At 38.7% G+C, this 16,254-nt stretch overlaps 1 protein-coding gene across 1 annotated transcript; it reads right to left on the bottom strand.

The window, feature by feature from the left end:
- Positions 1 to 899: 899 nt before the first annotated feature.
- LOC104450308 (serine/threonine-protein phosphatase 4 regulatory subunit 3) lies at positions 900 to 14,441 on the bottom strand. Its single transcript, XM_039310612.1, has 25 exons — positions 14,209 to 14,441; positions 14,034 to 14,093; positions 13,420 to 13,500; positions 13,214 to 13,310; positions 13,020 to 13,104; positions 12,864 to 12,913; positions 9,824 to 9,903; positions 9,047 to 9,106; positions 8,587 to 8,686; positions 8,407 to 8,484; positions 7,902 to 7,969; positions 7,742 to 7,810; positions 7,587 to 7,664; positions 7,421 to 7,516; positions 5,796 to 5,866; positions 5,573 to 5,650; positions 5,330 to 5,432; positions 4,689 to 4,787; positions 3,415 to 3,626; positions 3,176 to 3,290; positions 2,775 to 2,906; positions 2,545 to 2,652; positions 2,353 to 2,462; positions 2,165 to 2,272; positions 900 to 2,077 (listed from the first exon to the last, which is right to left on the bottom strand). Exons 2-25 carry the CDS (start codon positions 14,076 to 14,078, stop codon positions 1,546 to 1,548), a joined length of 2,655 nt encoding a protein of 884 aa, XP_039166546.1. The 5' UTR covers positions 14,079 to 14,093; positions 14,209 to 14,441; the 3' UTR covers positions 900 to 1,545.
- Between the last annotated feature and the right edge of the window lie 1,813 nt (positions 14,442 to 16,254).

Below are 16,254 nucleotides of genomic sequence, written 5' to 3'. Positions count from 1 at the left end.
ACATATATGAATGTAAGTAAAGGAGTTACAACTTAATTGATCTCGAGCGGAAATTCATTTTCTAAATTGATTATGACATGAATCAAGTCGAGTTGGGCATGAGCCTAACTGGATTTGGGCATGGTCTGCCCATTTCTATAGTAAGCCACCACAGGCCCAATTTTTTGGTTTTGGGCTAAGCCTTTGAAGCTGAATCCAATTATAGTTGGTGTTGAGATTATCCCACATTAGTTATATGAAGGGTAAGTAGTCGATATATAAATATGAGGGAAAATCTCATCCCTTAAGCTAGTTTTAGGGATGAGAGAGTTCTAAGACTAGTGAGGGTTTTTGTAAAAGGAAGATTGTTGAGATTGTCTAAGTCTTGACCCAATAGTCACTCAGAGGGGGTTGTTGCGGCTCTAACCCGAATCCCGATGTGTAGCGGCCCTGACCAACAGAGGAGGCTGTTAAGATTGTCCCACATTGATTGTGGAAGGAATAGCTTATAAGTATGAAAAAAAATACCGTATCTCTTGAGCTAGCTTTTAGAATAAGAGAGCTCCCTCTCATTTACACCGTTCTTCAATCCCCTCACGTAGCACTTTCTAACAGCACTTTCTAACACACTGCATTATAAATATTACGATGGAGAACGGCAGCAACAATCAATCCCAGCTAATCCCAACTGAATCCGGACTCATAACGCGGTAAAACTCGTTCAGTGAGTTCCTTCACGAGAGAACCAAAAAAGCTGTAATAAGAAGCAAGGGCAAATGAATTTAACTGATCTTTGTCGGAATCATCACACGCCTTTGGACGTTTTTAGGTATTTTCATTCAAAGAGAGCTCCATTGACAAGCTGAGAAGATGAACTGAATACACGATGATTGCGCAACTCAAAACATGCACTGAAATCATACGGAAGAGCTATCAAAATTTTCTTAAGAGAAGACAAATTCCAAATTACAATTTACATCATTTCATGAATGAGAACGTAAAGACTACAATGAGGAAAAACTTTTGAGCTCTTGGCATAAGGGAGGGAGGAAACAACAGAAAGGCGCGGAAAAAAGCTTCAACCTCCTCTAAGCCAACCCCTTGATTATCATACCCCACCACTGAAACTGGAAAAAAAGGGGGGAAAATAATTAAAAAAGAGAGACGCTACAAGAACAGAGCTTATATCGATGCCCCAACCACATCGCATGTTCAGGCCACAGGGCGAAATACACAGGGAAATCGCGACAAAACACGTTCGGAGGAAGAGAAACAATTGCCTGAGTATTTTATAGAAGCAACAAGTACATTAGCCGACGCAACACGTAGGTAAGACAGGCGATTCGCCACATAACCATGGAAGTCCCCTCCCCCCTCTTGCCCTGCGTCACCAAAACAGCATCTATTCCAACATCGACCGGAGAGATCAAAACCGTATAATCTGTATATACCCTTCTCTTTTGCTATTCTTGGCCAATGCTGCTTAACAACTCTGGGGCCGATTTGCCTTGTTGCAGCTCCATAGTCGAATGAATGATAAGATTTTCTCTCGAGACTAAATGTGAGCTAGGATCCATTCACAGCCATCTCTGGTGATGATTTTGGCTGTACCAATGGGGTGTCCTCGCTCCCCAACTGTCTATTATCTGAGGTGCTTTGTACACACTCCGAACAGCTCCGAGGACTGGCAGATTCCTTTTCCTTGTGGGTCTCATCATCTGAACTGCTACTATCTGAAGAGCCTCTAGTAGGAGCAAAGTCCTCATGATTTTGTTCATGGGCATTTTTGTCTGCATCCCCGGCCTGTGGAGAACTATGCATGTTGCTTGCAGTCTTCTTACTCGGTAGCACTGCTTGACTCAGCGTTGAACACAAAGCTGCAAACACACTGTTGTCTTTTGATTTGGGGTTTTTGTTCAGCCGTGGCCTCTTGGATATATCAGGCTCCTTATCCTTAGGAGCCAGTTTTCTTTTCAACCTGATGGAATCCATGGTCGCTTCCTCGTCATCTGGGTTATCTTTCTGTCTCCTAGGTGGTGGTCTGTAGTCTTCATCATCTTCATCATCATCGTAATCAACCAGCCCACCAGTTCTTCGACTATAAACCAAGGTTAATGTATGCATTAGAGCATAAACGTAGTGTATGACATTCTAGAAAATTCTGAAATTTAAGGCATCCAAGCACCTTATTGATTGATGGCTTGCTGAAACTCCATTGGATAGAACAGGCTGCGGTTGTACCTTCCGAGATTGAGACGCGGATGCTGATGCTGATGCTGTATCTTCTTCATCACTGAGTAAAAACAAAAGGTCATGAACGAGAAAACTAAGCAAACGAAAGGACAAAATATCATACAGAGTGTGTAAATAGACCTGTCTTCATTAAAATAGTCCTCCTCCTCTTTCTCCAAAGCACGCTCATCTATTCTTTTCCGGGGATCTGACACGTTAATAGGGCCTCTAGTTCCACCATTCTCCAAGCACTGGAAGAAAACCAGTTAGAGATTTATACTTGACTAGTTTCCTCCGAAAGCAGAGAAGAGGGATAGGCACAATACATCATACCTGCTCATACTTGACTTTGAAGGACTGAATACATGGCAGGTGCTCAAACTTAACCAATTCGTTCCAAAACGAATCAACTATATATTTAAGCAACAGTTTCAGATTTTCCTGCATGAAAAGGGCGTCAACTTGATCACCACACGTAAATGATGCTGTTTACTTATTCAAAGCACTCTTTTTTGTGCGGAGAAGAGACTGAATGAGTGAAAACATCGTACAGGCATACAAACCTTGCGGATGTACTCAAGAAGTTCTAAGACCACGGAGTTTAGCAGGTTGTAACGATCACCATTTCTCACAAAAGCATCAACAATTGGTTTGAGAAGGTTGTTCCTAACTATATGGCTTATAATATGCTCATCCTGCAAATTGAAAACACATCACCAAGTTGCCACAAGAAAACACATAAGACACATCATAAAATTCATCAGTAGTTCATTGATTATGTATCTTTCAGATTCTATATTAAAACTTCTATCCACGATCCTAGTGCTTTCATTGATACAATGCAAGGCCTGCCTCATGCTCAAAATTATAGATCAAAGGAGAAATCCCGTGACACTACTCATCTATTGCTATATTCTACCACAAAAATTAACATCAACATGGGCAACAACAAAGGACCACCTACATGGCGAGAGAGGATAGTACGAAAAAACCGGACAGCAGCAACTACAAGGTACTTTTCTCTTCTTTGCATCAGCAACAAAACCTTATCTGCCACGTTATTTAGAAGAAAGTTACATCTGCAACCAGAGAAGAGAAGACATAATTAGTTCTCATGTCTAATCATTGGAGTATTAAAATTATATGTGATCAACATACTAGATTAATGAATTAACACAATCATAAGGGTGTACAAATAAGTACTTTATCCTATATGGATGGTGCAGAACGCAAAAGCAAAGCAATTCACATATGTTTGATAGTATTTCAGGCTTCGTTCTCTGCTGATTTTTGACTCTTCCAGAACCCATTTCATTTCTCAATGAATGAGATGTGACCGAGGGGCAAGATGCTACAATGACGTCAATTAACTGCCCCAGATGCTTCTCATAGAATATCTCAATAACACTGTCCCTCTGAACAAAGAAAAAGCAAGATCAGTCTAGGTTCAGAGAAACAAATTTTTCAAAGAGCTTTCACCGTACAAAAATTGAGCAGCCTATCCTTGGCACAAAGCAGAATATATATATACGAGATAGGATGACAGACAAATAGGACAGTGCAACATATGTATTTATCCCCTTTGAGTAGTCCAATCAAGTCGTACAGAAAACAAAAGGCCCAATGGTTCAATTACTGGCGCTAGCGTTGATGGCAAAGTCTTTTCTGGTACACAATAAACTTGCAACTTCATTTTCAGACTGTTGGCTCACAGGATGAAGTTTGAACATGTTTATCTACCCTGTTCAGCTAAATAGTTTAATGGGAAATTAGTATTTCTATGATCATGTAAATCAGCCCAAGAATGCGAATGCTCTCCTAAATAGTGTAAGAGCTCTTGGGGTCCAATCCTATAGTTGTCATTTGTGGTTCTTCGGTTAAATTTATGGATTCAAAATTTTGACAAGAGCAGCAATGACATTGTTGCCTCATGCTGTTAATTGTGGTGGAAGTTTGGGGTTTGAGTTGGTAAATTTAGCCAACAAATTGCTTTTAGTTCGTCGATTTAATTACATTAGAATAGACATGTTGTGCATTTTCATTCAAATGAACCACCACAACAAGATTTTCTACTTTTTGAAATTTTCTACCAGCAATTCCCCAGCTAAATTTATTTGATAACCAATTCTAGTTTTTTTAATCATACTACTTATCTATATTTCCACTGCCAGAGCTCATAATCAGTTGATCATACGGAAAAAGATGCAAAGTACAGTGATTCACGAAAAATCCAGTCAAAAGTTGACATATAATTCCTTACTGATAATATCAAGATCAACCTAATAAAAACACACTTGGCTGATGAGATAAAACCTCAGAGACGGATGTACTTATTAAATTGAGGGGAAAATTAGCAAGGGACTTAGAGAGAACAACCGAAAGGCAAAAAAGAAACCTTGAATTCATAGAATATCCAACCACCATGACAAACTAGGAAAATAAAAATCAGATGAGGGAAGTGTATGATTAGGCAGAACCTGTCCTCCTGATAGAGTGTATGAGTCAAGCAAACTTCGAAGAATCTCAAGAAACTGGCAATGCATGTCATCACCAAAATCTGTCACCATTCCTTTAACCTACAAGCCACAAGCTATATTTTAGCAGGAACACTATAATTGTTTACTCTTAATACAGAACCAAATTCACTGTGACAGGTAAAAATCAACCATAACTCTATACATTTAAGCCAAAAGTAAGGTTTGTCTCACTTTTCGTTTTCCAAATTTACCCTAGCATTATCTACTATCTTTTAAAGGAAAAAACTCCTTGTTATACTTTAATTTATTGTTCTCATCAAAAAACCTTTTCAAGGGCTAAATTGTAAAAGCTTCAAAAACTGGAAACTACCAATCACTTTTTAATTAGAAAACTACCCATTACCTAAAAATAGAAAAGCCACTCAAATTCATTCACGAAATGCTTGCAGTGCTCATAGCTCGTTGGTCCTAGTATTACTGATCATACAAAAAGGATTGCACTAGAACAATACAAAATGTACTCTGTTTTACAACTATTACAGATCGACCTTCAACCCACTTAGACTTTTAGGTTGAATAACTTCAGTTTTCAAAAATATCATCTCATGCGGTGCATTGACATATCCTCATGAAAGCCATACCAGAAGTCCCAAAAGCTTCGCTCCGTCACCGTCATCTGGGCGTACAACATACGAACGCAAAAGATTTGGGTCTTGATTCATAAAAAGAATAATAATATCTGTCCTGCATCCACCAAAATGGCACATAATTAGGATGACATCTTCAATAGTGCATCTGTCTTCAGTTTGCCATCTCTTTCTTTTGTCATGTGTGCATATTTATCTATGTGAGTGATGGATGGAATTACATCTAGGAGTATTTACCCAGTTAGTATAAGCCTATTGTCGTCACTCTGCAAAGCATCGGCAATGATTTTAAAAATGCCCACGCCCACAAGATCCCTACAAAATATGAGTCTTGTCAAATAAGATACATGTATAGCAACAACAAGGGCAAATCAAAAAATAATGCATGAACCACTGTAATCTCAAAATAGAGAATGAAAACAAGTATCTTCAGAAAAATAAAATCCTGCTCAAATTGTACCTGAAAAGCCGGAGCTGCTGGACCATTTGTAAGCTCTTGCTTAAACTACAGAAGTCATGCAAGAAATACACCTACATCAAGAGAGTAACAACAGTGTGAACACAGGGGATTCAGATCTAGGAGAGAATGGCTAAGACTTAGAGTAGATATTTTGTTTGGTCGTCATATCCAGGCACACTCCCATTATTATTGTAGAAATCTCGAATATGCAGGAAAAAATTCTGTATTGTACAAACAAATATAGAGGTCAAAATGTTTGAGAAGTACAGACGAAAAAAAGTCGCATGATATAAACCATTCTCACAAACAAACTGATCCATAACACCAAAAAATTAAGCCCAAACAGCACTTAAGCTAGATTAGATGCTTAATTGGCTGTGTGAGAGCTAGAACATTAAAATCAACATTTCAAACCATCTTACAAAATAACATCAAAGTTTCCAGATGAATAAATGTACATATATTTCCATCAGCCAACAAGTACTATGAATCCAGATACACATAATCTCTCACTTCACATGCAACATGGTCTAATGGTCCTATGTGCATCCTGCACGTTCCGAGTTATCCTAATAAAGCTCGCATGCTGCGGTGGAGCAGGCAGGAATAATCTAATTTCTTGTCATCCTACCATACCGAAATTTTTTATAGATAAAGACAGAGGTCAACCTATCATAAACATATCAAATTAGAGGTGAGCTCCCTTTAAAAACAAAACTACTTTGAGCAGATTCACACACAAAACTCTTCCACATGATTAATAGCAATGAATACATTTAATTTCAACTAAAGTGTATACGGTCAAAACATTTGGAAGGAGTGTGTTTCGTGGAACATGGCATTACTTATTTATAACCTTCCATATGGAAATTGAAGAAATTCAACTGTCTTACAGCAACCAACTTCAGAATAGGATATTGATCATTAAAGAGAGCTAATGGTACTGATTATCATTGTACTATAGAAAATCACGAGTTTATGATCAGGCAATAAAGTTATTCCTCATGTAATCATAAAAATGGATGCACTAATAGGAACAAAATATCTTACTATTTAATGCAAGCAAAAACTGCGTAACTCTTGAGTAATAGTAGCTGAAAAATGATCAGCAAAAATCTTTTCCAAAAATAAAAAAGGAGACCAGTGATAGAAAAAAGGGGGAATTAGGGCAACAGCAGAAATGGACACTAATATCCCGAGGGATGTTCCCAAATCCTTCCTGTCATTTTCTTATAAAAAGTAGTGATTTCTTAAGCATAGTCTAAAACACATATTCTACATTAAGGCATGTTCGTATTACTTTAATCATTCCACAGACTGGAGCATCCAATTCCAACCTCATAATAAAATTGCACCTACTGTACGGTTTATCTAATCTTGTCAAAGGCATTCAATAAATTACAATCAGAGTTAAAGCCATTCAACATGACTTAACCATTAAAAGGTTGTCCAACTGTAATCAATAAGAACCAACTAACAACAAAAACACAAGAAACCATTAACCTCTCAAGCAAAGTACAATGAAAAGTTCAGGTTTACATAAAAAATCTGATGCATCATTCAAATCCCAGATGTTAATCCAAAGGAAGTCACAGACCAATGAATAATGTTGACAATATACTTACCAAATTTTTCTTCGACTCTGATGGGGTTGCCGGATTATCTAACCTTTCAAACAGTTCCTGGATAAAGGTACTGTCATCCTTTAACAAAGAAACAACCTACAAGAGAGAACATAAATTCAATACAGAAATATACCAACAAATTTAAAAGACATCTTTTTATACTTACAATGGCATTATTTGAATGGATGATGGAATTGAGGTTTGCAATAATTGTGTCATCCAACATTCTAGCCAAAACAACATCCTAAGGAAGACAATTAAATGTCAGAAAAGGATCCATAAAAGGAATCCTGTGAAACAGTAGTTGATATGGAAACACACCTTCAAGTAACCAACTCTATATGTCTGGTGTATCTTCGATAGGACAATTGGATCTCTAATTGGAATTGCCTAAAAAAGGAAAATAGCCTGTTAAGCAAAACTTTCCGTATGGATCAGTAAACTTGAACTTGTCGCACCACTGCCAGATATAACATCTCACCTCTTTAAATACAACATGTTCTTTCAAAAAATTGCGATGCTGTTGGACATGAGGAACCTCAGGATCATCTGCAAACAAATACAGAACATCATAGTTGTCACATGATATTAACTTAAAAAAAAGGAAATGGTCTATGATAAAATGAACAGCACATTCAACATATACATTTAATAAGACAATTTTTTAAAACAGCAAGAAGATGATTCAATAACCAGCTAAAGTGTAACAAGATAAACAAGGCTAGTTAAGGTCATAACAGTCCTGTCCCTTCTCCAGTATGATCAGAATATTTTCCGTACTTTTTTTTCTCCTTCCTAATGATTACTATTTAAAATAGTGCGAATGGCACTTCAAAGTGTCTCGCATAGGTGCAGGGATGCTAGTGGAGCCATGGTATAGTTAACTCCAATAACATCATATGTCCATGTAAGTGTCATCTCATTATTGCAGACGTTAATAATTCTCTAGAAGCTTTTGACAGATTTTCTCATGAAAAGGAACTTACATTCGAGGGAGCCAATAATGTCCATAATCAGCTCATCTCCAAAAATTTTCTCAAAGATCTGAGGGCTGTTGAGTAAAACTGCACAAACAGAGTGAAATCAGTCAGGCTGAAGGAAAAAAAATTATGAAGAGGCCAACAAATTAAGGACTGAGAAAATGGTGTCTAGCTAAAAATTCTTACTTATCCCTTTGACTATTCTACAGATCATCTGAAGATCACTGAGGTGTTCCAAGTCTTCACACAATCTAAATAAGTGCATTAGCTTCCGGAGAAACTCTTGCTGCATTAAGATAGTAACTTCCATTAAACAACAATGGTTTTCAACATCAGAATTTGCGTACACATCAAAGGACGGATAGAGAATGAAAAGGCTTGTAATAAAAGCAACGTCCAATGCCCACCACAACTCACAAGACTACTGTAGTATTCATATGCATATGTACAACAGCAAGGAAATTGATAATAAACTTGACCCACAATGATAATGGAAGAACAAAACTAATAACATAAACTGCACAAACTTTATAATTTAATATTTATTTATGTAGGCTAAATATCGGATAAACTCAAAATAAAAAGGCCTACCATGACCACACCTACATTGATGTCCATTGGACTGGCAAAGTTAACAGAAGCTTACATCATTCAGAATAAGATCTATCAGCTGCATCTTATCAGTAACCCGGCCTTCATACACAGTCTGCAAGACAGAAATCAACTGAGATAAGTCGTGCAGTCAATGAGATTATAAGTAAATGGAAATTTGAGACACAAGAAAGTCCAGAAACTAATAGCTTTTGCTAAATGGAAACAGAAAAGGTATAACTTTTCTAACCCTAATATAAGTAAATACGCATCCTTCAAGTAAAACTGAAGAATGAAACTACCACAAAAGCCTCCAAAGATATTTATTTTTATGATTACTAGCTCTAAACTCTTGACTAAGTACAGAAATACATCTGAGATACTAATTGCAATTTAATAAGCACCATCAGTGATCACAACCAAGAAGAATTGCTCATTTTGTGCCTCAAAGGGAGCTCTGCCTGCATGCACATGCGTGTTTTTGTGTTTTCATTTTATTTTTTTTTTGTTGTTTTCTGTTTTTTTTTTTTTTTTTTTTTTGGGGGGGGTAGGGGATTACCTTCTTCCCTTATTATGTCAAACAAGTAGCTAAAATAAAGCATCAACATCTTGCACTTAAATCCACCCCCTAGGGTTGTTTTGCAAGATGACCGAGATGGAGAGGAACTTGCAACTCAATCTGATTTCAAAAACAGTTATCGCAAAGGGACCAGCTAATCCTCATAAAGCCCACCCCTTATGTTTCCACCTCAAACACCAGTAGCCGCAGGAAGATGGAACAGTGCAGCTAAAAGTATGAGAGAGAGTGAAGGGGGGAGAGGGAGAGCAGTACCTTGTGTATTAGAGGAAGAGTGGATAGCTCAACAGGCGGCAACTCCCTCAACTCGCTATTCACGCTATGAAACGTATTATCTGTGGAAGAAAAACTAGAAAAACTCAGGGACACATAAAATTGCAGCTATTAACATGGTTCAAAGATAACAAGAGCAAGGAAAAATGCAAAAGTGGTAAAACTAACAGGGTTGGGAATCACACTCACTACAATATCGATGTATGTTATGTGAATTTCGAAACGTTCAGGACAAAAATCAGAAAAATTAGATTCCTGTCCGAAGAGAAGAAACCAATTCACTGACTATCCTACCACCATTGCCTAGCGAGGCAAATAAAATCTGAAATCTCTACATTACAAATGCTTTTTGCATTTTCATATAATATCTTTGTGTAGGTCTCAAATTCTAGGGTAACTGAAATATTTTACTTGAATCCATGATCCCTTTTCAGAACTAAAGTCACACTCACCTTATATCACATGAATTCATCTATTTCACTAAGATACCAAGAGACCAAATTTAACAAGTCAAGTATCTTTTTAGCTGAGGTATGTGACCCAAGATTTGTTATATGTTTTTACAACCAAACCCCTGCTGTTGGGTAAGAAGCTATGTAACCAACAATTGGGATTGATATCGGCAGCAACATTAATAGATTCTCACAACTCTACAATCACAAAGTTCTAGCCAAAAAGGTCATCAGCAAGCGCCAATCAAGCATCAGACAACACTCTTCAAACACTACTTCAGATATTTACAATAATAATTCCTCGCATTTCGACTACAAACCCCAGTTCAAACAGGTTAGCAGTAAGTAAATCTGACATGCACCAAGAAGCTTTCTTCAAACCCTACTAGATGCAGATGATTGCCTAGGGGGCTGTTATGCTAGTACGTATAAAGATCTTCCAGTTATGTTCAGGAGAAAAGAGTATTGCTTCAAGTAGTGGGTGAATCTATTTGGGACAAGGAAAGGAAAAAATCTCAGGATTAACCTATATCAGTTTCCAAAGGCCCCTGTTACCATGCTAATTCTTAGAATGGCGAACCTTATAGAGGATGACCAGAAGCCAAACAGATGTGACTTTTAAAACATACATCCACAACTCATGTTGCTTATAAAAAGAGGGTGCAGTTATGCATGATATTTTTTAGTTACACTTATCTTAAGATGTACGCTTTGCTACCATAAGTACAACTCATCCTGACATTTGAGTTGCATGTCTAGCAATATCAGAAAATAAAATTCAATCTGTGTTTGAGTGTTTAATTCAAAAGGTACTTTAAACTATTGTTTGCTAAACCACTTTTAGGAATTCTTAAAGATCTGATTTGAAGGTCTACCCTTACAGCTTATCACCTATGTGCAACTTTACAATGTCCTCAATTTGAATACTAAATCAAATTTATCATATTGGACCACACAAAATCAAATCCACCATGGACGACAAATTTCCTTGTCGAACAAAACAAACATAAAAATTTCCTAGAAAACCTGATAGAACAAGAGTCTTTTCAAAGGCTGGTTCCGGATCCTAAACTCCAATTCAACTTCTCGTGGAGATCATCATTACCATCCTATTTTTCAAAACCAGAAAAGTAGCCTAACCTCAGGTTTGTCAGAGAAAATCCCTCTCTTCATCAAACAAGTGGGGTACCAAAGTGTCAGAGCTTCATCTATACCAGCTTTCTACCAAAAAAAAAAAAATTCAAAGATGGACTCTGACAACAGCATCTTGTTGACAATTGTCTTTCAAGGCTGTGAAAATTCGTGAACCCTAGAAACAATATCCACAGTTTGGGCAATTGCCAAAAAGCAAAAACCTTTTCAAGACAAGCCAGCTCCAGCTCCTATGCAGTAACTTGCGAAAATCAACCAACTTATAGACTTAGAGATTGCCATACTGCTCAACTCAAGGACCTCTTCAAAAAACCACCCTCACCCTGCATCAAACCCCCTCACATATCTCTAGCCCCTCTATATCTTGTGAAACTCATCAAAAAGAACTTTGCAGTGGACCTACATCTTCCCCTGGCAAACTTGAAAATTACTGACAGAGCCCTCATTCCAGAGTTAGGTCAAAAGCCATTCTCTCCATAATCTTGTGTACATTCTCTTCTCAATCAATGAACCCAATCTATAATCTTGCTAAATCCCACACAAATAATCCATAATTTATCCTTTTTCAAACAAAAAGGTTTAGGACAAGTGGCAATGGCATAAGAGGAAAGGCATAATGCATGAGATAGGAAGGCTCTTCAAGTAGAAAGAGAAAAGGAGAAAAGGCGGCACTTGACTTTCAACGAAAAAAAGATGGTTTCTAATGAAGGCCATACCTTTCAGTGACAACAATAGAAAGAAGGTAAAATGGGAGACTGTTTGGTAGATGTATGGAGGGGGGGTTTATCTAATATCATTGTCAGGTTAATGGGGTAAAGGCTAACGTTTTGCCCGAGAAGTAATACAAAGGCATTCACAGGACAATAGGGATCTATAAATAAATGCTGAGGAAGAAATAGAAGTTCATTAGTAGAGGTCGTCACATCCTACCGAAGTTCATGCATTTCCAAATGGAAAGAACCTTCCTTTGTGTTTTCCCCAAATCATTGTACTCATGCTTAAGCCTTCCCAAAAGCATGTCAACATCCCTTGATACTTAGAAACTCTAAGACATATCTATACATTCAACAAAAAGCAAGGTGCTGCATGATTGCAAGTAAAGATCTTCCATTGTAAAATGCAACAACAGCAACAAAAACCCACAATTATCAAGATGGAGAAGTCAGAAATGAATCAAAAGCTCTCTAAAAAGATACTGCAGTTTGCACAAATAGATTTAATTCATGTCACCGAAAAGTAGACAGACAAAGATCTTGAAATTTCAGAAAGCTACTCAAATAACGTATACTCTGGGTTCATTCAAAAGCATCAAACACTCCATTTTCCAGGAAAGAACTAGCTTTAAAATATCCAGTGTTTAAGATGGAATAAATGAATAGAACAGTATCCGAAACTAGGCTGGATGCGCAGGTACTTACTGTTAAGACTGCTAAAATGCATATTCCTTTGTACATTACAGATATGATCCCTGTAAAAAGTCGACAGTGTATAAGCATGAAATGTAAATTGTCATACTGAGAGAACAGAACTGAACAAAGTTCGTCTATCAATGTCATAAAACCACCAATTGTTACCATATGTAGGAGCAACCAGATGTCTCCTGAAAGCTAAGGGCCAATTCAGTAGCATATTCAGGGTCTCTCCATGAGATGATGGAATCTGAAAGTACACATTGTAGGACAGAATAAACTCAAACTGCAGTCGAATCATATCATTGTAATTGAAAATAAAGCTCACATGTATCATGAGAAACAAAAGGAAGTAGGACCTTCTTGCTTCCTATAAATGTCCTCTGAGCTGATACGATGCAGAAGCAATGTTTCATTGTCTTCATCAAACACAAATATACCCAGATCTTCCGACCTCTGTACCAGTATTTAAGTTCAAAACACACTCAGCTTTAGGTGAACAAAAAATAAATCAGTTTCCTGGAATCTAGGAGTGGCAGAATCTCAAAGATAGTGGAGAACGAACCTCCAAATAGTCGACCGTGACATGCCCAGTACCATGGTCGTCCCATTTCCCTTCATCATTCAGTTGATATACTTTAACGCGCTGAAATCAAAAGCACCAATGGTCATGCAAACTTAACCTTTTAACTCACCCAGCATCAACACTCGCAACACAAACTGCATCCCCAGAAAGTATCTTCCCAAAACCAGCATTCCATTCCTAAAGTCACGCTAGAAAGCGCTCGGAACCCCTCCATTGCAGAAGGGAGCTATCTAGCCTGTCCTTTCATTCATAATCTACTCATTTGAATTGAGAGGATAAGAAGCCATCCCCCTCATGTCAGTGCACCAAAAATAGAAGCCCTAGCCCCCACCAAAGTAACCCATGGGACGAAGCCCCTGTTCGCAAAACCTAATTGAATCAAATTGGCGGAACTCCAACTCACTCCACTGAATCTCAAACAACCCCGCCGCCAATCAAGAACCGAACCGCGAACCGCCGGACCGCCCCTAACTTGCTCTAAACCCTATCCGGCCGCGCCGAATTCCCCAAACGATCCGCGCCGCCACAAGAGAGGGAAGCCTCTATACAACAGTGAAACGAAACGAAAGGAGGAAAGCAAGACGACCACTCACCTGCATCGAATTCGAGTTCGAGGACGATTTCTCTTGCCCGCCCATCGCCGCGCCCCGACGAGCGCCGAGACCGCGGGACGCCCGAACCCGCCCCCGCCGAGGCGACGCGATACGGCAGCGGGCGGAATTTCGGGCCCGGGGGAAGGGGGTGGGGCGGGGGCGCGCGCGCGCGGGGGCGAATTAGGGTTTGCGGAGGCGACGGGGAGAGAGAGACAGGGAAGGGAGGAAGAGGCGGGCCCCACCGGATTGACGAAGAGACCGAGAGCTCCCCGGAGAATCGGGCGAGAAGGAAATCACTCAGGCCGCCATTGACGCTGCTGCAACCTTCGATTCTCTCTCTCTCTTCCTTCTCTCTCTCTTTCGAGTTTTTTCGGTCTCTCTCTTTCCTATTTCGTGCAAGAGCTTCTTCGATTAGAAGAGTAAGAAAAGGCAAAAACCCCAAAAAAAAAAAAAAAAAAAAGTCTCTCCCTCTCTCTCTCTCTCTAAAAAACTGGTAAATTATAAAAGGAAATATAAATGAGTGGGGGTTCGTAGACGCCCCTGGGTTTTGATCTTAATTGCGGAAACGCCACTGGCTCGCGCGCTCGGCCGGGTCCCGGACTCCTCCTCCGGTTGGGGGACCGCAAAATCCACGTGCGTGAAATCGGAGCGCCACGTGGCGGCACGTACGCCGCCGGCGGGGCTCCTCCGGATGGATGCGGCGGGGCTGGGGTTGGGGGCGGCGGCTGATATTTTTCCATTCCCGTTTGCTTTTTTGGGAGAGCTGATGATGGGGGAAGAACATGGATCCGACCAAATGCGATGGAAGCGAGTGATAATTAATGGAGATAACATTATGAGCGGTAGCATTTAAAATGTCGCAATCGAGACTAAAAATCCCTCCACTAGAGAACCACGGGACTAGAACCATCTCGGCTCATGGTTGGCATGCTGACAGCGTGCAATGCCTCAGCAATATGAATGAGCACACCCGTGATTCCTTAGTAAATGATATATTTAGCTGGCCAACAATGATTCAATTTCATCGATAAGTAAGGTTATAGGTAAGAGTGAGAGGTTTCAAATCCCTTACAGGTTTAATCTAGAACTCGAAACCTACTAATTAAAATAGGTTCCTCATTTTTTTAAACTTAGAATTTAGAACATACCCCGTCATAGGTTTCAAGGTCGATTCCAACATATATCCAAATTCCACATAAATTATCATGATTGCAATGAATTAAAACCTTTAACTATCCATAACTTATATTTAGACACACGAAAAATATAAAAATAAATAAAATAAAAGTCTCGGTCATAAAATGAAACATAAACTAGTGCTTCTAAATTATACATTTATCATCAAACGACATAAAATATCGCAAGATCGCACGAAGATATGGACTAAGACAAACATTAAAATTTATTTTAAGATCTAGGTTACAAATTACAGGTTTCAGGTTCCTCCAATAAAAAACTTAAAACCCACCCTTCAAAATAAATTCCTCATTTTTTGAAATCGGAAACTACAAATTCCCACCAATCTAGTTCTCAAGTTCTAGGTTCTACCATGAAAGCATGTTCACCCTTGTTATAGGTGGCTGAAAGACATCATCTCGCTCAAAAGCCACAAGGCTTTAACTATCTTCGCTCACGAGTAGCACGCTAGTAGAATCGAGCACATGCACAATTCTTTAATAAATAATTTAGTGAGCCATCCAATGATGATTCGATTTATTTGTACATAAAGTTACTTCATATAATAAAGTGAAAGGCAACTCGATGACACCACTGCCTCCATCCCTCGTGCTCGTCAGGTCGAGTGACCTTAGCGAAAAAATAAATTAATCAACAATTGCAAATAAATAAATTGTGACCATTTCAGCGATTAGCGCATGTTGGGAGCACACAATAAAATTCCAATACCTTCTTTTGAAGAAATCTCCAAATGAGAATTTACGTCCAAAACCATCAATATATTTAGTTCAAAAAATTTACATCAGTGAGTTATGAATCAACTTGAACTTATACATGCATATAAATAATCAATCTCACGTGTATTTCAACAATCTTCTCATTTCTCTAATACGACTCATATATGTATCTTAACATTTAACTCTCACACGTGCATCTTAACAATCTCCTTCTCACATGTGAGCTCCGTGTTTTAGTATTGCTCCCCTTTAATTCATATATCTTGCCTAATCTCTTGGTCATTGGGTACCGGAGTAGAATGGGGGCC

The sequence above is a fragment of the Eucalyptus grandis genome, chromosome 1, assembly GCF_016545825.1.
Source record: "Eucalyptus grandis isolate ANBG69807.140 chromosome 1, ASM1654582v1, whole genome shotgun sequence".
Classification (NCBI taxonomy): domain Eukaryota; kingdom Viridiplantae; phylum Streptophyta; class Magnoliopsida; order Myrtales; family Myrtaceae; genus Eucalyptus; species Eucalyptus grandis.
Note: the sequence above shows the minus strand (reverse complement) of the source record. Positions and strands in the feature narration are given on the sequence as shown.

Coding starts and splice junctions, on each gene's coding strand:
- LOC104450308 (XM_039310612.1), bottom strand. CDS start 14,078: ATGGGCGGGCAAGAGAAATCGTCCTCGAACTCGAATTCGATGCAG. Junction 4,788..5,329: donor CGAAGCTTTTGGGACTTCTG/GTATGGCTTTCA, acceptor TGTGGCTTGTAG/GTTAAAGGAATGGTGACAGA. Junction 3,291..3,414: donor CACCATCCATATAGGATAAA/GTACTTATTTGT, acceptor CTCTGGTTGCAG/ATGTAACTTTCTTCTAAATA.